The 26,289-nt window shown below is 45.6% G+C and overlaps 1 protein-coding gene across 2 annotated transcripts in view; it reads right to left on the bottom strand.

Moving 5' to 3' along the window:
* Window positions 1–26,038, bottom strand: part of LOC135400263 (uncharacterized) — a 37,046-nt gene extending 11,008 nt beyond the window's left edge. The window contains exons 1-6 of one of the 2 annotated variants that reach the window (XM_064632044.1): window positions 25,812–26,038; window positions 12,725–14,919; window positions 7,248–7,376; window positions 4,835–4,989; window positions 2,792–3,011; window positions 672–814 (exon numbers count right to left, since the gene is read on the bottom strand). In XM_064632044.1, coding sequence (XP_064488114.1) covers window positions 672–814; window positions 2,792–3,011; window positions 4,835–4,989; window positions 7,248–7,376; window positions 12,725–14,857 — 2,780 coding nt within the window. In that variant the 5' untranslated portion in view covers window positions 14,858–14,919; window positions 25,812–26,038. Of the gene's footprint in view, window positions 1–671; window positions 815–2,791; window positions 3,012–4,834; window positions 4,990–7,247; window positions 7,377–12,724; window positions 14,920–17,138; window positions 17,390–25,811 lie in introns of those variants that run through there. The other variant, XM_064632045.1, reaches the window with a different exon arrangement.
* Between the last annotated feature and the right edge of the window lie 251 nt (window positions 26,039–26,289).

The following is a 26,289-nucleotide window of genomic DNA, read 5'->3' as shown; positions in this document are numbered from 1 at the left end:
AGAGCTAGTTTTTTTGTTCTGCAGGGACTGTTTCAGGACAAAAAGTACGCATTAACCGATACTGAGGCTGCAAGCAGCTGCGGCTTAAGCGGGTAGCAAATACATTGGTTTCAATGGGAGTCGCGACGGGGATTCAGCGCAACTACTGGTTAAGCGGAATTACGGCTTAAGCGGGTACGTATTAAAGAGGCTTCACTGTATGTACATTGCATCATATAGCGTAACTTGTGCGTAGAGTTACCTATTTTGGGGAGGTACGTATACAATTAAAATGGAAATTGGATATAACAAGAACATTCGTCGTTCCTACAAGACAATGCAGTTCGCTGCAACGAACCAAAAAGTGAGGCTCCGTTGTTAGAGAAACATTCCCCATTTTGCAAAAACAGGAAAGATGCCAACCAGTTCTTTAACTTTGAACCAACTGAATTCTATCATTCCTTACACTGCTTTCTTCAAGATCACGGTGTTCATCCAACAGGCGCACACCCTCGCAACTGGAGGGGTGCCTGTGTTTGTATATGAATTAAATGTACTACCTTCTACAGCCCTTGGTTTACGATTGTGAAACATGCAACATAGAACATGCAGTCAATCACGGAACAAGAGAGCAAAAAAAAGTTCCCGATAAGTTAGTGATATTCGAAAAGTTAGTGGTAGCAGTTTCTTACAGTTGTGGGACTGGAGAAGGGATAGGAACGCCGTCGTTCTCCACATCATAGTCCTCGTCGACACCATCACTGTCCTCATCATCAATGTCTTCATCATCGTCGTCATCTTCATCCGAGCAGGGATGGTCCCTTCGTTGCTGTTCCTATGGTTTGCAAAAATGACTCGTTCGTGTACTTGTAAACGTCACATTTCTCATGCTATATAAGTTATAACGGCACTTCTTATAGTTCCCATCAAAACGCTGGACAGAAAGGTTCCGGAACACAGGAGTCCTGTCATCCCTCCCCACTTAGCTACATCCTGGCAGCAGATGGAAGCAAGCACACATTCATGTTCATAGAGCTGGACCAGTTAAAGCCCCCTAGTCATGCCCGAGAATGGCATTGCCGGCACCTCTTTTCTCCTTGTATATATTTAATATTTAGTCCCCAGAAGCCAACCTAGTGTTTGAAACACTATACAGGGTGTTTCACCGAAGGTGATAAAAAAATTCTGACAGGGAATGCACTCTCCGGAGGAATGTGGGACTTTCGGCAATTACCTTCTGGAATCTTTTGCCGCCATCGAGGAAGGCTTTGGAAAATTTTTAATTGCGAGAATTTTTTTTAAATTGAACTTTGAAAACTGCCAAGCGAGCCTGTCTTTTTTTTTACAGAAATACGAAGTCCTCCATGGATAACCACAGACCACACAACAACTATGCACAAAATCACAACAGAAATAGTCGGAAAAAAATTAGTGAAAATTCCGCTTTGGCCCCACCTGCTTGATTGTTGCAAAGAAGCACATGGGAATTGTGCGCCTGAAAGAGAAAGTGACCCCACCTTCACTTGTTTTGCCTTCTTTGTGGTAAGACGGTTGTCACCAGCATCAAGGTCAAAGTGGAGAAGAAAAGGCGAAACAAGAGGTGGGAACGCTTCCTCCTCTCCCCACACCTTCCTTGCGCTCTTTTCTGCGACAGTCAAGCAGGTGGAGCCAAAGCGGAATTTTTACAAATTTTATTTTTAAAGTGAAGGTAAGTCTTGAGACTTCAATGAGGCGTTGGAAGTTGTTCATTTGAGCAATAGTGACTAGTTCATTTGCCATACGAAGATGCTATATCAAAAATACGTTCCACTTCCAGATGACATGTTATTGCTATAACCTAGGCATATTGTTTTATTTGGATTTTTTTTTCACAATTTAAATCATATCCAGGGGTGGTGGCATGGGGATCGAGCGGACTGCCTGCCTAGATTGGCGGCACGTTGCTCGAGGAAGGGAAGAAAGGGGGTCCTGTTGGTCGAACGACAGAAATAAATGCATAAAAATCGTAACTAAGAGATCTTGTATCATTTTTAGTGTTACCTATAATTTTGTAGCATATTAGAACTTCGAACCGGTTCAGAACCGGCTAATCAAACCGATATATGTATATATATATAACCGTGAACTCCGGAGCTGAACCGGAACCGAATCTTTATGGCCGAACCTAAACCCGAAACAAACCGAAAAACGTTTCGGTTCGATGCTCCAGCTACAGGAAATACAGTTCGGAGCCTGGAGTTTTAGGGTTTAACCCAATTTTTCCCTAAATTGAAGGCTGCCTCTTTAGTGTAAAACCCGATTTTTACCGGCAAATTACCCTCACCGAGATGTCTGTAGGAATGCACACTAACTTGTTTGGCAGCAAATGCAGTTACATCACTATTTGTACCAAACCAGTACAAACCAGTACAAACCAGTACAGTGCGGTAACCCAGAAGATGTGGGTTCGAGTCCTACAGCCTGGCTAACCTTTTCAATGACTTTAATCTTTCGCAGTACAATTCATTTGAGCAACTGAGCCAGATTTCTCTCCAAATTTAGCATACTGAAAATTTTTTGCTGTAATCTGCACGAACTTAGAGCACACGTTTATTTACCCGATTTTTACCTCCGAATTTCGAAAAAAAAGATTTCCCAAAAACTTCAGGATCTATGTATAAGGTTTTGGTTCGTTAATTGATATGACAAAGATATCGTACACGTGGTGAAGGTTTCCCTTTGCCTCGTTGCATCTTAAAGTGAGAATCAGCGCTGCATTTCACAAACTTCAATGCAGATTTACGTCACAAACAGTGCCAGTAAGTCTTCTCACCTGCTTAGCGAGTGTTTCAGCATCAATCTGAGAGTCGTCTATGGTAGTTGGCACAGGTACAATGCCAAGCTCGACGCATTTCTTGTGATGTGCCTTAGACTTCATGTGCTTTGTGAGATTGCCTTTTGTTTTGAAGGCAAAACTGCAGTGGCGGCATGAATACGGACGAAGGTCAGTGTGGGTGCGGATGTGCTTCTTCAGCATGCTTGGCTTCTTGCACCTGAAGCCCACGAAAAGCATAATGTAAGTTCCTAGCTCTTCAGCTCATAGAGGGGCACTAAGCAGGTATAAAAGGTGATTTCTTTTTTTCTGCACTGTGCTATGTTACCAATGATGAATGTTGTCCAAAAATTATTAGCGCTAAAAATTCCACAATGCTTGCAAACTGACAAAATATTCACTACGCTCTTTCGCACTCATACGCGGCCCCGTGATGTGCATCATGTCTATAATACCCGCACGTCATTTTTACGTTGCACCTCATCATTCAGTCACAATACAAGATGCTTACATATTTGTTGCGGTATTGGGAAGTGAGGTCAACGCTTCAGTGGCAATGCATGGAGCAGTGCAGACTGCAAAGTATTTGCTGTTTGCTGCTCAAAACGACGACGATGTAAATTTGTGGGTACATATAGGCATCATATATAGGGCCTGACTTTTTAGGGTTAAACCCGTATCTGCCCGATATTTACCCCCTGAACGAAATCTGTAAAATTCGGGTTTAACCCGAACCTACCCGAAAACATCCGGTCGCGTGGCACACTCATAAGCGTGCATTAAAATAAAGTTTGATAACATTGCTAAACATTAGTTCCATGTTAAGACAAATTTTTATTAAACAAAAAAAAAATCACCCGAATACACCCGTATTCCTGACGACAGAATATGCCGTAACGGGACTTAACCCGAATACACCTGAATTTTCAAATGAAAAATATCACCCTATATTTACCACCCGAATTTGGCCAAAAATAAAACCCGAAAAAGTCAGGCCCTAGTTACCAATGATGAATGTTGTCCAAAAATTACTAGTGCTAAAAATTCCACAATGCTTGCAAACTGACAAAATATTCACCACGCTCTTTCGCACTCATACGCGGCCCCGTGATGTGCATCAGGTCAATAATACCCGCACGTCATTTTTACGTTCCACCTCATCATTCAGTCACAATACGAGATGCTTACACATTTGTTGCGGTGTTGGGAAGTGAGGTCAATGCTTCAGTGGCAATGCATGGGGGCAGTGCAGACTGCAAAGTATTTGCTGTTTGCTGCTCAAAACGACGACGATGTAAATTTGTGGGTACATATAGGCATCGTATATTACAGGTGACATAAATTTGTGGATACATATAGGTTTTGCACGGTTTAACCCTAATACCCCTGTCACACGGGCAGTCTACAATGACCATTGATGCCAATGGTCATTGAACATGCATGTGGCGCCACCAAGCGTATAACCCATCAACTTCTCAAATAGCACTGGATCCAATGCTCCCCGACGGGTTGACACGATACACGCTTGGTAGCACTACACGCAAGTTCAATGACCATTGACATCAACGGTCATTGTAGACAGCTCGTGTGACAGGGGTATTAGGGTTAAACCTTGCAGAACCTATACCCACCTGTACCCACAAATTTATGTCACCTGTAATATATGATGCCTATATGTACCCACCAATCTACATCGTCGTCGTTTTGAGTAGAACCCGGAAAAACCTGAGAATTGATCTGGCCACTGATATGAGGGAAAACAGCAAATACTTTGCAGTCTGCACTTCCTCCCCCATCTTGCATGTTTTTCTTCTCACTTTTCTTCTTTTCCACCCCAAATACCACTCTTTCACGTGATATCAGCACATTTCACCCTCTTTTACTGCCTCTAGCCTAAAATACGATTTTTACTCCCGATTTGGAAAAAGCATAAAACCCAAAAACAGAAGGATCCTATCGTAACGCACTGCACCCGTATACAGATACCCTGGGGTCTTAAGAATACTGTCGACACTAATTGAGAAAAGAAGACTGATTGCGCACCTGATGCCACATTCTTCGCAGACGTACTTTCCCCTGCCACGGCCCCTGACGTAGGTGTAGTCCTCATTTGACTTGAATCCCCCTTCAAAGATCTTCACTCGCTTTGGGGCCTCACCAGAACAGTCATCTTCATCTTGGCTATCTTGATGCAGTCCCTACGAGCAAATAAAACAGAATTAATTAACGAGTGTCCTTCTCAAAAAGTGGCAAATTCCTCCGCTATAAAGAGCATTACTCAGCAATGCATATACCTTTTATACGTTTAGTTTAGTTTTAGTTAGTTTATATGTTTTAAAGGAGCATGAAAGAACTTGGGGGGAAAAAATAAGTAGAGAAGTAGAAATTACTACCAGAAGCTCTGGGATATACAGGGTTCACCAAGATCCGTGATAGGCAAGCCTGAGCGATGGGCAGGACACGTAAACAGACACAAACACGAAGGCTCAAATAGCTCAAGCTGGCCTGCATTTACGCCATTCTGTCAGTTCACCAAGATAAACTTCAGGGTTTGTAACAAAGATAATACAAATAGAAGCAGTGTTAGGAAGCTAAAGTAGATGTTAGAGGACGTATTATGCCCCAAAATTTTACGTCGATGCTGCAACTTGGTCCGTTTCTCTGCGGATAAACTGTGAAAATTAGAAAAACGCCGCTGCCTGACATTTCCAATCTGCTATACCTGTGTTTCAGCGCCTTCCGTCAGATGGCGAAACGATCGAACGCGGCGTTGCAGACGACATCGAAACCAAGTGAACAGGTGAAACTGAATGTAGAGGACTACTATGCGAAGTAGTCTGCAACGCCGCATTCAGCCGTGCCCCCATCTGACGGAAGGAGCTGAAACACAGGTATAGCCGACTGAAAATGTTAGGCAGCGACGTTTTTTTTTTTTTTTTTTTTCACGATTCATCCGCAAAGAAACGGACTAAGTTGCAGCATCGACATAAAATTTTGGGGCGTAATACATCCTCTAACATCTACCTTAGCTTCCCGACACTGTTTCTGTTTATCTCCGTTACAAACCCCAAAGTTTATTTCGGCGGGCCCCGTATCGATCCCTGCGCGATCACCCCACAGTGATAGTCGCATCATCAAATAGTGATGCACGTGCTTTCTTTTTTCTTCCTCTTTGCAGCTGTATTTTGCACCACCCGTTCCGTGACTCGACTGGTCGCTTTGGCTAGCAGATGATTCTTGGCAGCCAATAAAAAGTACTAACAGATTTGATGTCACCACATGGCGGGAGCGGCATGGGCGAGAGAAATTTACGCTTCCCAAAGGAAACATTTTGCGTGACGGTTCCTCAAGGTTGTATGTCCATATCATGCGGGAAAAGAATATGTGTTCCAAGTGCCTTCCGTGAATTATGGCCTCAGTGGTTGTTTAAAGGACGACGGAAACGAAAATAGGCTGCAAAGCTATTTGCCTCATATTGCGATGTGTACCAAAACAATCCGGAATTCGACTTAGATTTGCGTATATTAGTTGAAACGCCGCAACAATCGCGATATAAAATTCGGCCGTGGAGCAATCTGAGCCCCTGGTGAGCGTCGCCGCGCCGCCGTAGCAGACCACGGAAGTGACGCACGTTGGCTCTCCTGTTGGAGTTCCTGACTTTCGTTTCGCTTCATTTCATTTGGTGTTTCGGCGTACGTCTAATTGCTGCTACGGGGAAAGAACGGAGACGAAGAAGCATGTACGAACCCCTCTCTCATAGGATATATTGTCTTCACAGACTTCCACGAGATCTCCGAATCAAACATCTTCAGGCGTTATTCAGAATTCGCCGTGTTTGTGCCGGGCAGCCGCACATGGAGCGCGAGAGATATTTGACGTCACGCGCTCCTCAGATTTTCCCGCAATGCTTGGCGCGCTCCATGGGCGATCGTGTCGGGTGGGCGGCCCAGCGCTCTCGTAATCGTCAGAAATATGGCCATCCGCACAGCGTACTTGCAAAATACTAGTGGCACCATAATTTTACATAATATTTACACCTTGTTCGGTCCCCTTTTTGCAATGGACAAATTTCGTTTCCGTTGTCCTTTAAATCCCGAATCAAACTAGGGATGGCACAATATTTTCCCTGGTCAGTGTTATTGGTTGTTATCGATGCCACAACGACGTGTGGGTCGGTGTAAATATGCACATTTTACCTCTTTCTGTGTATCGTATATTGTGCAAATGCTAGTGACCGATTTGATGTGTATTGGCAGAACGTGAGCATCTTTTTACACAAATATCGATAAGTAGTGACAAAATATCAATATTTTTCTTACAAATACTGATGCAGTATTGATATCAATATCTGTTGAGAAATTATTTGTATTTTTAACAAACACTCATTCAAAATTGCGATGTTTTGATGAAAAAAATAAAGGATGGAAATGAACTGTTCACATAATTTTGTGCTTACCGATGCGGAGTCATCCCGTGTATGAATTATATTAGCAGTGTTTTCCTCAGACACAGCTGTTCCTTCCACAGCACTACTTCTGGGGCTCATCGTGGAAACATCTGTTTCTGGCTCGCTCACCGTAGATTGCTGTAATAACAAAATGAAATATTGAAGCGCACACGACAGCAAACATTGAGCAAACAAGAACCACAAGGCTAAACCTTAAAGTATGGGAAGGCTTCAACCATAAGGTCCAAGGAACAAACAAGTTCGACATCAATTATGCATTTGGCTGGAAAAACTGCATGTGACCTTGTCAAGTGAAGCCTTCGGTCCAAATTTTGAAAAATTTAATGGAGTCCAAATTTATCCATATTTTATAACCATACCTGCCAACCTCACGATTGGGAAGGCTGCCCACAGACACAATGAAACACACGATCTGCCAGAACCTCCAGCCATGGATGGTCATGCCACTAAACACGTATTACGGGCTGTCTCTTCAGGAATACGTTTACGCAGCTTTTAAAAGAAAATGAGAGAGAAAAAATGTCAAAGACCCCATTTTTCCGAGAGATTGTAGGGCGCGTCCATACAATCGGGGGACCGAACGAAATTCGGAAGTCCCCCGGATAATCCGGGAGACTTGGCAGGTATGTAAAAGTAATTGTTGGTCTTGATGTTCTAACGTGGACTGCGCGTGAGTTTCAGTGCCATATTCTCAAAACAATCCTCGACTCGACCCTCCACCTGAGCAGCTCCTTGAAACTGGCTTTGCGATTCATATACTGTAGAAGTGGTTTTTTTCGCGCGGAATTATTTTTCGCGTTTTTCGCGCACACCTCCAAAAACGCGAATTTAAGTTCCCGCGAATAACTCTGGCCATATGAGGGTGAAAATCGTTCGGCGTTCGACGCTATACCGCGACTACCTGATACTTTCTACTCCATGTAGCATAGGCAGTTTAAGCAAGCGCAGAAGATTGTTTTATCCCATCAGGCAAGATGAAAAGAAATGAAAACTCATCATGCTTTTGTTACTCCTATAAACGCTTTGCACTATACATGCAATATACCACTATACCACGAAGCCAGAACATGCCTTTCCCCGCATTCTCAAAACCAGCTTGAATGATAGTACCACATCTCAACCGAACTTATCAGTGCCCCGAGTGATAATTAATAAGAACTGCTAAAATAGACTGGCTAACTTGCACACGGCCAGTACTATGGCCTCCTACAGGGTCCCTAAAGGCCATTTGACAGGACCTTTCCTGCTATCTCTGTGAGGAGAAGAAAGGAATAGACCTAGAATGCCGCAATCCACGTGAACAACGGATGTCTTAGTATGTGCCGAAGTATGCCCGAGTATTGACGGCGGCACGATATGCAAGAGCAAAGCACTCCCGGAAACCTGTGTCGCGAATTTAAGTTCTCGCGAATCAATCCTCAAAGCAGCTCTGCTCGAAAACGCGAAAATATTTTCCACGCGGAAAAAAACACTTCTACAGTATATTGACCTCGACTCGAAACACTCCGCGGGCGGAGGACTTCTCAGTGCTTTTCTCAAGTACCACGATGCAGTGCCTTCCGTGCTTTCTGCTGATGGCGCTTCCTCAAAGCCCACTGTCTCCTTAAGTGGATACTCACAGATGTCGAGGCGGGGTGCTCAGTCGAGGATCGTTTATGAATATGGCTTTTACAATTGCACCACCCTTGCGGTTATGCGAGGAGGACGTGGAGGGCAGTTTTGACAGTTAATGTATGCACATCCAAATTCTAGCATCTGTAAGTGAATGTTATGGTACTGTATTCTTCCTTGATGACTGGTACGAACTTTTAAACATATACAGGGTGTGTGCAGAAAAACATGACCCGCATTTTTACATGTAACTCGTTGTCTACTTAGCCGAGGAACTTCCGGTGGCACACGACGGCGTATTTATGCGTGCGAAAGCTACAAAAAAATCCTGGAAGCCATACTCAGTGTAAAAAAAATAAACAGAGCGCGATAACATGGGCTTCCATGCATTAGAATAGGGCGGTCATGACAGTGCATGGTAGTGCATTTCGGTCTCATGAGAGTTATCTGCAGGCACCGCTAGGGGTAGTGCCGATTAGCATCCATGTGGGACATCGTTTCGATTTATGCACCGATAGCTCCCCTAACGGTACTTGAACACAACTCTCCTACGTGCACCGTGTTGCCCTTTCACATACACCCTGTTGTCCACCATGTTGCCCTATTCTGATGCACGGAAGCCGAAGTTTTCGTTGTTCCGTTCATTTTTTAAGCTGGGTATGGCTTCCACAATTTTTCTACAGATTTCGCACGCATAAATGCGCCATCGTGCGCCACCGGAAGTTCGTTAGTTAGGTAGGCAACAAGCTATGTGCCTAAATGCGGGTCACGTTTTTCTGCACACACCCTGTACATTCCATGTTCGGGCACATAAGTTGCCATCCTACTATGTTCAAGTCAGGAATTGAGAGGTGGGGTCCGGACCCCTGGAACCCTCCCAGAACCGCACCTGAATACGCCCATGTGTATCAACACCGTCTATGCCTTCGGGGATTACTGCTGAAAGGTCACAATCCCACAAAAAAAAACAAAAAAAGAGAAATTAGGAAATGACAAGCATAATAGAACAACAAATAGACAAGAGGAGAAACAAAAACACCCGATAACACCCTAAGGCACAATTATCCCAGATTTCTCCACCGAATTACAGATTTAAAAATAGCACTCAATTTTTACCCCCCGAATTTGAGAAAGGCATTTAACCCGAAAAAGTCACTCCCTAGGTATACTGCGATGCGAACACCAAGCAGACGACCTCAGAGGACAATCCCCTGAGCTGCGCTCCCATTCATGTGCCTGGCTTACCTTAGGGTTGCCACCAGGCCGGTATTATACCGGCACGGCCGGTTATTTCCTCGCTCTGCCGGTTGCCGGTGGGAAGGTGATACCTGCAGCCTTTTGCCGATATTTGTGGCTCAGGCCCTTTCATAGGGGTTTTTGCTGGGTTTTCCCTTCAACATTTCACCATAGCTTGAACAAATCTGGAGCACAGACCCAACTCCGCAGTCACCAGTCGTTTTCTTAGTTATTCATAAGGCCCTTCTTTTTCTGCTGCGGCAAATCCTGAATTCCGCAACGGGGAACTATGAATTCTGCATTTTTCCGCGGTAAAAGGCAAACTGCCGTAGTTCAGATAGAAACTACTCTCTCTGTTAACTCTTAGTGTGGAAGAACACGGTTACAACTCCAAAAACTTTTGTGACTTGGCGTAACAAGATGCATTGTGCTTTCTTCTGAGAGGGTGTGACGTTTGTCACCAATAAGTGACCTGTTTGCATGCACAGAGTTTACTGTCACAAAGAGGTACTTGACAACTATGGACACCAAAGTAGGGGTCAGCATTTTTATTTCCATTCCAGAATCCCAGAGGGTTGAAGGTTAGAGAGAGGAGCCAGAGGGTTGTTGCAGTACACAGATGGGGTTGGCACATCTACACTGTTAGGCAAGCTGACTTGGTAGTTCTCGGCAAAGTTCGGTCATCTCGCGCATAAACTGAGTTAAGCGTGCTGTTTCTGCAAAATTCTGCACAGAACCTGATATTCCGCGGCAGACCTACAATTCCGCAAATTTTTGCAGAATCGCGGAATCGCAGAAAAAGAAGGGCCTTAGTTATTCATTACAGTGCTGTGTTTAGAAGGGACAAGAGCAGTGGTTGTGCAAAGCTGTTGGTAGTTGTGTCGAGCCAGCTAGAACTCGGGCCGTATATGACCATCATGAGATCTCCATCTGCAGAGAAGGGTTTGTCTGTGTCGAAGCGCTTTTCAGAGTAAGCGGCAGTCCAGTCAGGTTGCTCCAATACGATCCAGTGTAGCGTTCATGCCTGTTTATATAGCGATTTCTAACATCAATGGTCCAGCCACACACGAGAATATATGTTTCCTCGAATAAATTATCGTGAGCGAACACGCTCGCACTTTCTCCCTCTCTGTGTGTACTCGTCCACCCCTGGCCCACTTTCCCTTTCCCTCTATTCCACCTCCTCTCCATCAGCCGGTATTTTTCACTACGAAAGGTGGCAACCCTACTTATGTCATCATCATGATGGCTGCAGATGGAATGCGAACCCTTAAAACTTGTTTATATGTAAGCTGTTTTTGGAAGAGAAATTTGGCCAAATTGACTCTGAAACGGTGACGAACATTACCCTATCGGTATCGTACATACGTTCCCGGATGCAATAGTCCCTTTAAAGTGCAGCTCCGCTGCTATTCCGAAAGTATGAAGACGTTGTGATATTCAGAACCGTGGTCCCAACTTCATTCATAAACGCACATTGCTTTCCAAATTTCCATACTCCTTCGTGAGAAATTTGAGAAAAACTACCGGGCGGCGGTTCCACTTGTGACGTCATACTTGGAACTGCGCGGATTGGATAGCCACACCTAGCCAGCTCTGCCTGGCAACCAGTTTGTGTTTACACTCCGTCATGGCCGCTGTATCGTGCTGAAATAGCTGTCACGAGCTATCGGGGACCACCGCACCGTTTTATCATGTTTCTTATAAGGAATACTTCGTCTTCGAGCACGTTCTCGTTCTCAATAGCTTTGGTGGTGCTTTCTGCACGCGCAGCAAGTCCGCGCATAGTGCGCTGCCAAAGCTATTGAGAATGCGTAAGTGTACGTCACACGTTAGGTGTTAGGTCTTGTTGGTAGCATGAAGCACAGTGCGGGCACAGAATGTCCGCTCACGACGGCCGTCGTTGCACAACGAGGCCATCCTGTAAGGCTTGTTAAAGAAGACCGGCAAAACTATCTTTGAGGCTATTAACGACAGCAATTATCACGGAACACACCCAAAACATTCACCTTCGCCCATAGATCTCCGCCATCGCATCGACGATTTGGCGTTAGCCAAGCCACGAGCGCGGCTAAGCCAGGGCGAAGCCGGGATTGGTCAGGGTTTGCCGACCACAGGACCGCCGTGCCAGGGAAATTAAAAAAATTGTTTTCTTAAAAACTACAAACAAATGGGTGAAAATTTTTCACATGTATGCTCCCTGTGCGGAAACGAACGCACAGCCCAAGCATGGCTCCATTCTGTCGCAGTCGAAAATCGGCGGAGCTGAGCTTTAAGCTGCTTATTGTGGTAAGAAAATGTTAAAATATCCAGTATTGGCACTAGACAACAAGTAGAATAAGAAAAAACATCTTAACAGCATGGGGTAAACGCGCAAGACCTGCATCCTGCTTCCAGGTGCCAAACCAAGACAGAGATCACCCAATCCTGTGCTCCACACAAAAACAAGGTCAGTGTATGTCTCTCTAGTGGTGGAGCCAATGTCCTGCAGTGTTTGTATTCCCCTGTGAGCTACTCGCAACCGCACTGTGTACAAAACGAGTGACTCTGAAAAAGTGGGATGTGCATGCGTCATACGTATAGGTGCCCCGGGGACACTTCCCAGTTTGAAGGCTTACCTTCCGTGAGCTATCACTTTCGGAGGACTCTGAAGATTCAGAAGAGCTGGCTGTCTTGTCTCGACTCCTGTACAGCCAGTAGCTGGAATGGGTCACCAAAGAAGCAGAGCTGCATGTGCTCACTGCATTGTGTTGCTTCCCCTCGTGCAACCACTGGCGAGAGTCATAGAGAGAGAGCAATGTCTCGGGCTTCACACCTGGCACTGGAGGCGGGGCAGGTACCACTCTCCAGTTGGAGTACATGGACAGCTTGGGATTTGCATCCTGCGGCACATACATCGGCTGCGGGCGGTATATGCAACAGTACGTGGACCGTGTGGAGCACTTGAGACCGAGGTAAGTGTAAGCATGTCCGTTGATGTACAGCTGAAGGCACTGCTTCTTTGGGCGCGGGGTTTCGGGGCTCACTAGCGTCGACCCAACTAGACTTGCCGGTTGCAATGCTAGTGTGTTTGGACGTCTCAGTGCGTCTGAGCTGGTAGCAGGGGCGCACACGTACGAAGGTATCATTTGAAGCGAGGTGGTCGTGGATGAGGCGGTGGACTTCTGTTCAACCCTTTCAGTCTGAGGTCTGACGTGCACCTCGAGTGGGCGAGCTGTCTCACTGCAACGCAACACCGAAGCACGAGAAACAAAGCGGGCTGTATCCGTAAGCATGTCATCAGCTGCCCTCTTGGGTACCAAAGGGGGGTCTTTACTGAGAGACAGCACAGGTTCCGAAATCTTGCGCTTCTTCGGGGGCGGATTGGAGGCGGGCGTCGGCAGCAACTTTCGTGGTGACACGTCCTCGGGACTCCACGGAGGAGGGCAGGCCAGGGGCACTTCACCCTTACAGTAATGTTGGCAGTGGACATCCAGTGTGTCCCGACTGCGGAAGCTGATCTTGCATCGTGGACATGTATGCATTGGTTCCTCAGCAAAATGATGGTCAGAACCTTCACCACCACTCACCACACCCTGGTAGAATTTCGAACTTCGTCTCTTTAGCAGCAGGTCCTTAATTATGCTGCCCTCCGGGTTCTGGGAAGCCATGTCGTCACTGGAGCTCTGTGCATCCGAGTCGTCCGTGGTTATCACTACTGTCGGCACATTGCACCTCGTGAGCACTTCCTTGCTGCTAGAAGCAACAGCAGGACCAGGGTGTCTCCCTGGTGTTGTCCTAGCAAGGTCCACTCCTAGGTGACCCTCTGAAGTTTTTCTGCGATCCTTAGCGGCACCCATCAGCGCAGACTGCAGCTTGGAGCGCGACAGACAGCTTGGGTCCATGCTGAACTTCCTCGAGCGGAGAGCCCCATTCTGCCTGCTGTTGGACTCGCTGCACGGAAACCCTGTGCCACTGCTGTGGCGCATGTAGCGCTTGGCCCATAGCGGATCCAATGTCTCCACAATGGCAGCGTTCTGCGAAATGATCTTGCTGATGTGCTGCTCCAGGATTTGAGGACTGGTGATCTTGGGCTTTTGTAGCACCTCACCAGGCTCGTTCTTCACCGGTGCCTCACAGACCTTTGCAGAGTCGTCCTGCGGCGGCAGCGTCCGCTCCTGCACGTTAACCACTACGCTCTCCCTCGCCGCCGCAGCTCCACCCAAAACCAATCCCTGTAACTTGCGCTCAACGCTCGCAACCTGGGTGCCATAGATGGAACTTGGCATGTTAATGTCCGTACTCTGACTCCCCAGTATGGTCTCGACGAAGGAGAGCCTGTCTTGCTCATCGTGCCTTTCTCCATCTTTGGCTTCTGTTGAGCAGATGACACTACTGCTCCCAGTACCTATCCTCCTCGTGAAGGCTTCTAGTCCCTGTGTTGCATTTGTAATACTGGGCAGCTGCTCCGCTTTCCCAGAGAGGTTCATCCGCGAAGGTGCCACACCGTGCAGTGTAGCGTTGGGGGGAGGGGGCACGAGGGGGCCGTGGACGACAGAGATCTTGCGTTTGGCCACATGATTGACTGGCCCATGAGAGGGGCGAGAATCCCTCGGATGTAACAAAGGCTGGACAAAGCAAGGTTCCGAAACGGTGGGAAGTGGATTGCATCGTTGAGGTGGTCTGGTTGCCACATCAGTCGTGCCCTCGAGCGGTCGAAAGGGCATGTCCTGGATGTTGAGAGGTCTGCCGTCCACCGACAGGCTGCTCATCTCTGGTTCACCAGGACGGGACAACGCGTGATGCCTCTGTTGTAGCCCACAGCGCTTTCAGCCTGCGCGTAGAGAAATTATTTTTAGGTACACTTCACTGAAATACAACTAAATTTGAATCAAATGTCATTTTTACTGCCGTAAAGCACGGTACACTGCTTACGAACCAGACCTCAGTCACATTTTGGGTCAAACAGTCCAACGACAGGGAGGGCGTTAGCATGTCAATGTTTCATAAGCAGCACAAGGACATCACCTGCACCCTCACTTTACAAAATACAGCTGACCCCCATTTATCCGGACTTCACTTATCCAGATCCCACACTATCCAGGCAAGAAACCTGGGCCTTTGCCTTCACTTATCCGGGTTTCAGATTGCAGATCCAGAAAAGGATTTCCAGGAACCGCGGAGGAAGATACCCAACAACTGCCTTCACTTATATGGATGGTTGAATGGATGGATTAGGGGACCCCTGGCGGGTCTTTTTGTTTGCTTTTGTGGCACAAAGTGTGCCACACCTGTGTCCGATATTGAGACAGAGGCAGTGTACATTTCATCAAGAGAGGGCAACATTCTCGAAATATTTCCCCTTTCCCGTTGACCAGTTCAGCCATTTGACGCCGTTAGGAAAGACTATTCTAAAGCTTTCAATGACGCCTTCAGCCATGCATGCTCTTTGTCAGCGAAAGCACTGAAGATTACCAATTACCACGGCAAGCAACTCTCCAGTGTGCAAGAAGAAATTAAGCACACACATGAAGATTCCGGATCCAGAAGTGGGGAATCCAGTGATGTGGCACTTGAGGATGCACAAAGTGTACAGAAAACGGCTTTAGCATTCTTTAAGCGAAAGAATAGTGTTTCTCAAGTTACCGTGTATTCACGCGAGCGACATTCGCCGCAGAAGCGGGAGACGCTACAAAAAAGTCATAGAACGTCCAGTGTTCACGTACACTGTTACCCGTGGGAAATATCCTGCGTTGCAGACACAAGATATTCCGTAGCAGACGACGGGAAAGACGTTGACGGAGTCGTATGCTAAGTGCGTAGTACACCACTCCCCGATATTCCGCATCGTGTGAATGCTCAACGTAACACGGGACGGAACTTCGTCTCTGTGAGCAGTGTTTTCACTTTTTCTTCCACTAGAATCTTCCGTTAGGAGGTCGCTCGTGTGAATACACAGTTAATGACATAGATAGTGGTTTACAGGAGCTGAATGGCCTCCAGTCATTCTACACGAGTGATGGTGGACAGTTCCTTGTGTCCTTCAAAACAAACACATGCTTTTTTGACAAGCGATAACCCATCCCCTCTTAAGTTTCCTTTATCCGGGTCCCGCACTATCCGGACGTTTTCGCCTGGAATGGCAAGATCCGGATAAATGGTGGGTCGACGGCATTTGTTCCCTACACGGCGGGACGCTTATAAGAATCACACATTTCGTAGGTCTTGAATGTTCCACAAACTCTTCGTAATTCTTAAACTCAAACGTGTGGGCAGTATGCATGATGCAAATTGTAAAACTGAAATTTGTAAAACAAACAACTGCTGTGAAACAAAAAGTACCATTTGTAAAAAAAATCGCAACTAAAGTAAGAAGAAAAAAAAACACAGTTCAAAGAACTCCGAGTGGCGCAACACAAAAACAACAGTTAGAGCTTTGTAGTACTTCTGCTGCCACAAAACGCTGACACTGTTGCAAATCCCAGTACGTTCGTTGCCATTGTTGCATTGGGCACAGTCACTTTAAGTAACTCTCACACTCCTTGGTCTGACCTTTTATGGTCCCTTCTACACATCACCGACCTTTATTTCTAGCTATGCAGAGCTCCAGAATCATAAGTGTGCAGGGCTTTCATTACGTGCATAATGACTAACTGCCACACACTGTACACTGGATTAGTTTAACAGAGGCCACCAACTGGCAGATCTTGAAATTTAAGGCAGAGGCTTAAAAAAAGAAAAAGGAAGAACCGGAGCAATTCCGTAAGAAACTGCCATCAGCGCTAAAGCAGAGTAGTATGAATTCGAAGGTGGAGCTGGACACCGAGTATCTTGACCCTCACCAACTTAATTTCAAGTAATCTGTGACACTTTGCGCATTTTCACATCTAATACTTTACTAGACCTTGAGGAGGAATGCCAATAATTCCATCTCAACCTTTTCCTTACAGCGACTTATAGTTCATCAACAATGATTGCGACACAGCTTTTCCTCACACGTTGACCACCAAACGTGTTCCACGACGAGCACACAGATTACACAATGGCACGCACACTGTCACAAGACATCTCAACACCTCAGTGGGAACCTCTTCTTGAAGAACGGCACACATTGCCTCTTCTCCATTTGGAACGCATGAGGCACTGGTAAGCGTCCATTAATCTCTGCTAACGGCTTACGAGAGTCCAAGTGCACTCCAAATTACCATGGCGGCGTAAACAGTCTGTGTCGTCATCGCACGCGCAAGCAAAAAATTATAATCACAAAGTAAATGTGGTGTGTGGCCTCTCGCTAGCCAAAGTGCAGTGCGACATGACTCTCTACACTTTTATCTCGGACGCCTTCCTGATAAAAAAACGGATGGTCAGCACCAAGCTTCCCCTAATCTTCCATGCAAGGAGAAACGGGGGTCGCTAGTGTATGCTGTCTCACGTTGACTGCAGTGCATAATGTGAGTGCTAATGAATGTGTACGGGCTTGTCACGTCGAATGTAAACGGTAGGCACTGAGGTAGAAGCTTGTGTACGACATGAGATGCTACAAATGCACTGACATGAAATCAGTGCAAAGCATAGATGTATGCAACGCCACTGTCCACGTGCATGTCGCAGAAAATATGCGGTAGGTTCAAAAAAGGCTGTGTTATAAAACAATTGTGCTTACGATATCCCACTACTCAGGGTGTCCCAATCAACGTGCACCGTGATTTATTTGTTTATTTCTCTTATACTTAGGGCTAAGTTAGCGAGATTAGAATAGATTAATTTAGAAAAGACAGAGCGCTCGGCACGAATGGAATCAACCGAGCGTTATGAGCATGTATCCTAGTCGCCAGTATTTTTTTGTTGCGCCTAATCAATTAATTAGGTAAAACTCATTAGCTATCTTTGAAAATATTGGTTTAACTGCGAAGTTGCAGTGTGAGAGGTATGATTTGTGTGTGCGTGTGTGTGTTTGTTTCTTCGGCCAAAAGAGAAAGTGCACAAAATAGAAAAAAAAACTGAAGTGAGAGTGCACCTTGCAATCACTGTGCGCAAGTACCTTAGCACGTTTAATTTTGTTGCATAACCTGTGCATGACACCCAGTATAACACCTGGTACTCCGGGCTTGACTTCGTGTACACCTGAGATTGCCCACACAGCATTTGATAAAAGCATTATTGTGCACGCTTGTGCTGCGAAGTAGTTCAAATGCATATTAGCAACCTGCACGACTGTACACGAAACTAAATTTCTTTGGGTTGAAACTTTGGGTGAAACTTTTGAAGGGTTAGCTCTTGCTCAAAATATTTGCGTTCTCCTAAATTTTGCCGAATTCTCGATTCGTTAAAATTAGGGATGCACAAACATTACGAGCTTTAGGGTAGTTGTACATATTTTTTTCTTCTAACCATTAAAAATGATCTATGCCTACTACAGCCGAGTAAAGCTGGAAGAGGTAACGCAAACCATAATAACTAAAAAAAGATTTATTGTCTACATGTAAATAAAAATAAAGAGTAAAAGGTGTGGCAAAGACCTCCAACCATAAAGCACCAAAGGAACACACAAAAGCAGAGGCACGGTTGTTACGCCACTGTTATACTGCAGGTAGAAAGCAATAAAGAGGAAACCCGCCATCATCAAAGACATCCAGACAAAGCCAAGGCTGCCAAAGAGAAACGAGAAAAAGTATCATGCTCCATTTCTTATTCAAGGCTTCCTTCCTCGCCTCTTCATTTTTTGTTTCTCAATCTCCCCAGCTAAGCTGGGACAAGTTCCTGATTGGCCGTTTGCCACCATCCAAGGTAGCAAGAATCTTTTGCAGTGCAATCTGAGGTCAACGAGGTTTTCCTTTTTCTTCACTGCCAGCTAACAACAGAAGATGAAGCATCGTGCCTCAGAATAAACCCTCAGCATGGTTTCAGGCCAGATTAGAACTGGTGAGAGCAATGCACAACAGTATCTCTCCTCGACCGCTGTCTGTGAGCTTGGCTGAGAGTCAACCACAGTTGAACTCAACCATGGTTCAGAGCACTTGTGTAACAGGAGTACAAATGTGAAGCCTCTCGTTCTTCTACATGGTGTCTCAGCCAACGTGTGTCAAGATTTTCAAAAAAGATGGAGCTCTCGACAATCGTTAACTGGGAACACGAAGAGACCATATGCAATGCAAGCAGTTACCGTAATTTCACACGTATAAGCCGCACCGCAGATAAGCAGCAGGACGTGTTTTTAGGGACGTTTTGAAAATTTTCTGGCAGATAAGCCGCGGGTAATACGAGACGACTGATTTGTGCGACAAAGGAGACCACAGAGAAGGACATAAACCCTGGGGTCCATACTCCGGGATCGGCATAGTGTACAACAGAGGAGGTCAGTTCTAGAGTTCTACCAAGATCGAATTGTGCCCTTGTTGGGCGTTTTTCGTGGATTGAGGGGTCAGTGATCTTCCAGAAGACGTGAATCACTGTCACAACATTCATTAAAGCTGCTTGGGGGGATGCACCAGGAAGATCGATCTACTCGAGTGTGGACCCGTCCCTGTTACGCACTGTTCGTGCATCGGCAGGGCAGTGCTGTTCCAGAGACACTGTCGGCCCTTTCGTTAAAATCGGCGTATGGGGAAAATACCGGGAAAAAACAGTCATCAGATAAGCCGCACCGGTGGATAAGCCGCAGAGCGCCCGTGAGAAAAAAAAATCGCGCATAAGCCGCGGCTAATACGCGTGAAATTACGGTACATATGAAGATGTGAAATGGCAGTGTGTCCAGAAAATTTTCTGTACTTGGACACTGGTTTACCATTTTTCACAAAAAGAGAACTTTCCAACGTGCCCATCTCCCTCACCTTTTTATGCGTAAGCATGGCATTTCTCTTCAACGTGCTGCGCGTTTACGAGGTAACACAACACGTTAAAACACAGGTTAACATTGGCACATTCCTCTGTGAGGATGTAATGTGCTGCTCGGTGTCCAATGTTGTGTGCTCAACAAGAGGTGGCAGAAACGCAGAGAATATCAGGGACGGAAGCTTGCCATGGGGGTTAAAGGGACATTGACATTGGGGTTAAAGGGACATACATAGTCAGTTTACAGATCCTCGATCTGTAAACTGACTTTGAGATTTCAGTTGTATTCGACTGCGAGTTACGTGCAGATGCCAAATTTGCAAAATTTGCCAGAGATGCAAATTACACCCAGAAGAACATCAGAGCTTTTTTTAGATAAACAAGAAAAATGAGCAGCAAATTCACACCCGGGTTCTGTTCCGGGTTCCTTGGCAGACGCCACAAAGCAGACGTGATCGAGGCAGATGCAACTGAGGGCAACCTAACGACACAGTAAAATGTAATCAGCAAGTTGCATCTGGAATCAGTAGCTCGATTGCTTGGCGGAACAGAAACTGGAAATTGCTAACAGTGATGTCATGACAACGCAAAAAAAAAAAGAGAGGCTCCAGCTAAAAAATTCTGTTACAGGATCACCGAAGTCAGTTTCTCGACCATCGTGGAATGTGTTTTTTTTTGCTATGTTTCTCCTCAGGTGCATAAAACGATAGAATGCATGCAAATTATTTTTATAGTTATTATAGTTATAGTATAGTTATAGTTATAGTATATTATTTTTATATTAATTATACTGTTTTATGGGCCACCGTTTATCTCCACTAGGTGGCACCAAACACTGGCACTGTGCACAAAGCTTCTCGTATGTGGACCGTTCGGTAGATCTAGAACAAAATTTTAATGGGACTCAGTTGGTGAAGGGAAGCTTACTCCTCAGCGCACCCGCAACTCCTTTCGAGCATAATGAGCAAAGAGAAAAACGGTGCACAAAGCCAACACCAGATGGATACAGAAAGACTGCGCACTCGTCGACGTGACGTAACAATCAAGAGTCGGCCAATCCGGATCGTGTTTTCAACGGTCGTAGCCAATCACGAACGTGCTTTCAGCGGTCGTGGCCACGGAGGAGAACCACCGTCGTCTGCGAGTTGTGATTGAACGTCCCCGCGTACTAAATGGGAAAAACTTGAAAATAAAGCGCAAAACGGTCTCGATCTTTCTCAAAACTGATTTTCTGGAAGGCATAAGGCACTTTTTGTCGAAATATTTAGGTCTGCAGGTTCCAGGCGAGCTGCAATCATCTGCGGGTTCTTGAATTCGCGGAACGGTGAATCGCGGTAGCAGACGAATTCTGACTCACATATGTCCACGTGGCGAAGGAGGGAGAGGAGGTAATAAGCAGGCCTTCTGTATATAGGTGGCGTTGACAAAGCTGAGCAAAATATGAATCATTGAGCGCTTTTACTGGACGTTGTACATTACATTTACAGATGACTGCTTGCTTATTTACTACACACGACATGGACGCTGAAATACAGTCAACCCTCGATTTATGAACACCCTCGGTTCCCCGAAAAATCGTTCATAAATCGAGGGATTCATAAATCGAAAATTCAGTTAACTGAGTACTATCGAGCAAATGCAACAGTATTTCGGAGTTGGGATTGTGTTTATAATGCCATATATTGTGTAATTTTGCTTTTGACCATGCCTTCTGCTGTATCAATCTCACAAAGAACAGACGTTAGCGCATTCACACTCTGTTTATTATGCAATACTAAACTGTTTAATTTTGCTTTGGACCATGTCTTCCGCCTTGTCAGCCTTGGAAATAAGAGATGTCACCACATTCGCACTGGACTGGTCTCGGATTTCCTCCGGGATTTTTAACCTCCGTTTATTAATCTCCGGGTGACAGCGACCACCTTATTCATCAACTGAGGTCAGGAACACTTGGTCGCACCATGTGCGACCCCGGAAAACCCATTTGTTGTTCGGATTTCGAGGGGTTAAGAACCGAGGGTGCAATACCTGGAAAACGTTTTGTCCGTCCAGGCGTCATTCATAAGACCACGGAATTATCCCTTTGAAGGTTTCTGTTGACATCGGAACGATCCGTTCGTAAATTGAGGGCAAAAACGCTGGGCAACTCCTAGTTGGTTCCCAGAAATTCCGTTCATTATTCGAATATCGAGGTTCATAAAACGAGGGAAAAATGAATGGAAAAAGTTTGGTTCCCCGTGCTCGTGTTCATAAAACGAGGGAATTCATAAATCAAACGTTCATAAATCGAGGGTTGACTGTATTTGGTAGGGTGACTGTGAGCACCATAAGGAAGCATCTGACACTATTTGATACTATTTGTGTTGCTATCGTTTACGTCCAGACTATCTGCAAACTGACAGTCACATCACCCTCTTACGTGCGTATAAATGTCTCGCAAAATCTTGTTCGGTAAATGGCTGGACAGCTGTGCTTGTGTTGTCCTCTCCACTCCTGTTAAGTGTTTTGTTTTTAGGCTTTCTGCTGGATTTCGCTTTCTGGATGCATTACTGTCCCGAGTCAGGTTACTGCTCAAAATTTCAAAGACAATGTGCTGCCTAGCAACATCATGACCCTTCTGTCTCCCTCATGATTGTTTTCTTCCTGAAAATATGCGTCAATCTGCACGTGGAACAGCAGAAGGAATACGTTTCATCGCAAGAATTCTGAAGCTTTGTGTAAATTAATGAGGAAACTTTAATCATTTCCTAGCAACTCGCGTGATCCCTCAGTTGAGCTGTCTACCTCCTGACTGTCTAGTCTACTTCACTGACATATATTCCAGTTAATTGTCTCTGGAAAACTTGGCAGCCCCTTCCAGATACTGACATGGCAGCAGAACAGACAGCAGGTGAAATACAACGTAGAACATGCGTCACGGGGGGATGTTTGGAAACAATCACCTGCCATGTAGAGGAAAATGTGACGTCACTCCTTTTCACCGCCTCTACACAGACTCCACACTTTTTGTTGCCACTGTGAGATGACAGCTTCTTCGAAGGCGATTGCAACACTGGCGAACACTGGCAGCTAGGTCAAACAGTACTACGTACGTTCGTATGCATGTAAAGGAACCCACATGAACGGGAGTTCAGGTCAAATTTTTAAAGGAGTACAGAGGGCCATCCAAAAAAATTTCAAATTAAGACATCTGATGAAAGTGTGTGTGTCATTATACCGAATAGCGCGAAAGGTTTTGATCTGTGTAATTTGTTTCCCAGAAAAAAACTCACATAAACGTAGCTCCGCGCCTTCACCCTCAACTCGCCACTCCAGCTATAACGAGGATGAGGAGGTATGATGGCACGTCACCGATGACGGCATAAGGAGACTCGTTCTGATTTGCCGGTCAGTGGGGGTCAGCGCCTTGTCCCTTTGCCGCCGTAAACCTGTTTTGCCAGTTTTCCCGGAGAATTGGGGACAGAAGGAGCGGCCGAAGCATTACCGAGTAAGGAGAAAGGCTTTATCAGAACCCCGAACAGCGGAGTAGCAGACGACAGCGGAGTAGCAGACAACATTTCTCCAGGCCAATCAGCGAGCGTTCTCCTTATAGCGTCAGCGCGAGGTTCCAGGCAGATCACAGGCTGGTACTGCTCTTCACCACCGTTGCGCACGGTCGCTTTTTGCGGCGTATTTTAAATTCAATTTCTGCGATAATTATGACTCTGTGGTGTAAATTACTTCGCATGGTGCATCTTACTGGCCTACTTAACAGTTTTATAGGAAGAAAACTGGGTGTTAAAAATGACTTCTGTGCTACTTTAAGAGGACTTCGCACAAATGTATGCAGGCGTCAGGAGTCAAGCACTGTTAAATGTGGGTCTTCTTCTGAACGGCAATGTTCTATATTACATGACACACACTCTTGAGGCCCTGTACTGTACAGAGTGACGCTGTGATCACCCTTCACTTGTGGAAAGCACGGGGTGTATGCCTTTCTGTGACAATTAACGTAACTGCATAAGTGTCACAAAAAAAAAAAAGCATACGCCTCCCGTTTTCAACAAATCAGGTGGCAGAACGTTGTCATTCGGGATTATGGTTGGCTAAGAGCATGCTGTTCGGTGAACTTCTGTTTCAAGAGTGCGCCACCAGTAATGACCGGAGACTGAGAGTCGTGCATGCATGGTTCATCAACCTGAAGGTTACTGTGGCTTTGCTTGCTGGTTTTGCTAAAGCTGACCACTGCTCGATCAATGTGTATGCAAATGTAATAATCAATGTAAGATATAGCTAACAGGAAAATAATTGCGTATAAAAGATATGTTAGGCAACATATTGATTTATACAGTTCTTGAGTGCTTGCACTTGAACGCGTTGAACGCCCTCTACAGGGATTTTTGGGTGTTAATAAGCTGAATTGAAACTGAATTGCTGGGCTGCATGGAAATCGTACCGCACACGTTCTTTCGCTGCCGCATATAATGTGCCGACCGACATATTATCTCATCACAAACAACACAGCCCGTACAAAGCTGTATGTATGTACACTTTTGCTTGTTTGTGTAAAAAAAAAAAAAAGAGAAAAGACTGCTAGAAAATACTACATAATTTCTATGAAAATTTTAACACTTTGCCAGGTGCCTACACCAACCGAACTGAGCAACGGCACTTTTTAATAGTTGAGTTTTTAATTTAGTTAATTCCGATAGTTTACAATATGGATTTATTTAAAAATGCACATGCTGCTTCTGTGTGACACAAGCATTACCAGCCGGCATCCGAGTTGCAACAGAGGACTGTTTTGCAAACTGCTGAAACCAATCAATTAATTTTGCCTCAAATCTGTGGGTTCACTGTTTGTACCCGAACAACCTGGGCTACCCGGCTGTCCACAAATTTAATTCGCGCCAGTCGCGGTATCGAGGACACTGAACTTAGAACAAGATTGATGAAGCAGTAGAAATAGATACAGAACAGGGAAAGACAGTGTTTATTTATATTTAGCTTTTATCACGTACAGGTAACACACAAATAAAAGGGGGAATGAGCCAATAAAAAAAAAAATTGCAGTGCCAGAGAACGAAGATCGCTGTGCCAAAACTTTGGAAACGGCCACGGTAAACAAACAAACAAAAAAAAACGTGATCTCTGCTCTGGCGTATTACTGGTGCAATCGTCGGAATTGCGTAAGTTTTTTTCTTTTCCTTTTTGTCCTACTAAGCGCATAAAACGAAACGATGAACAGAATTTCATTCCTATCGGAAGCCTCCACCGATTGCTCAAGAATCGCTTGCCGTCGGCTGCATACGCCAGAAGTGGTACACGGCTCAATATGTGAAATAAAACCCCCCTCGCGGTTGGAATACAAAAACAGCTGCGCACAGGAAGCGCGTATCGAAATCAGGCGCGATCGCTATATAACCACGTCTGGCGAACAGCGAACGCATTCCGACCATTATTTTTCCCGACCGCAGCTTTTGACACGATTCGCCGAACGGCACACCTTTACCAACTGTTTGTTCTCACGCGTTATGCTCTTTCCGACAAAAGTCATCGCTGGATGTGACGAAACCAGACACCACTAGTTCTCATTGCCAACCCCTTGCACAAATTCCAAAGAGCCATTTAAAAATATCACAGTGTTAGGCAAATTCCTGTCTCAAGGTAAAAGAACAAGGGGAGGGGGAGCAAAGCCCTCTCCCACTTCCTTCTCCTTCCAGTGACTCCAATGGCATGCATGGTAAATAAGGTATTTCCCAACGACTGGCACCTCGTGACTCATGGAAACGCAGCGAGACTTTAAAAACAATGCACTACCATAATACTGCAACATTGAAGAACACGATCAATCTGCGCAGAGCGTGATTTAAATAGAGAAACGAATTAGTCGTAGTAAACGCTGCTCGTACTTACTTACGACTTGTGGGCTGGCCTTCTCGACGTGGCATCGTCAACAGACGCGTTTATTCCCACTTCACACGGGCTCGCGGGTAATCCAGACCGTTCACGTCTTTCGCCAGTGATGCCGAGACCAGGAAAAATAACATTGTTCGTACGAAAGGGGTAATCCATAGCACAGATACACAACACACACGCAGCCAACGACAGGGTAACCCTCGTCGTCTCCCGAAAAACACCACGGATTTACAAACAACCTTGAGCGGTGACGTCATAGGAAACCCCGCCGCACGCGCCGAGTGACGGTGGTGACGGGCAGTTTGTCGAAGGGGAAGAGAGGAGGGCGTTCTCGCCGCCATATTTATGCGCTGTACCGCTGTAATAGTTATAAGCATCATGACTATTTTATCTGTTTCAGGACGCCTTTGCAAAGGAGGTCATCCTCCTGTAAGTACTGTGTATCATCGTGGCTCAGAGATTCACGGAGAGATTA

This window comes from Ornithodoros turicata, chromosome 7, assembly GCF_037126465.1.
Source record: "Ornithodoros turicata isolate Travis chromosome 7, ASM3712646v1, whole genome shotgun sequence".
In the NCBI taxonomy this organism is placed as follows: Eukaryota; Metazoa; Arthropoda; class Arachnida; order Ixodida; family Argasidae; genus Ornithodoros; species Ornithodoros turicata.
The sequence above is the reverse complement of the archived record's forward strand: the minus strand, read 5'-3'. Positions and strand labels throughout refer to the sequence as shown.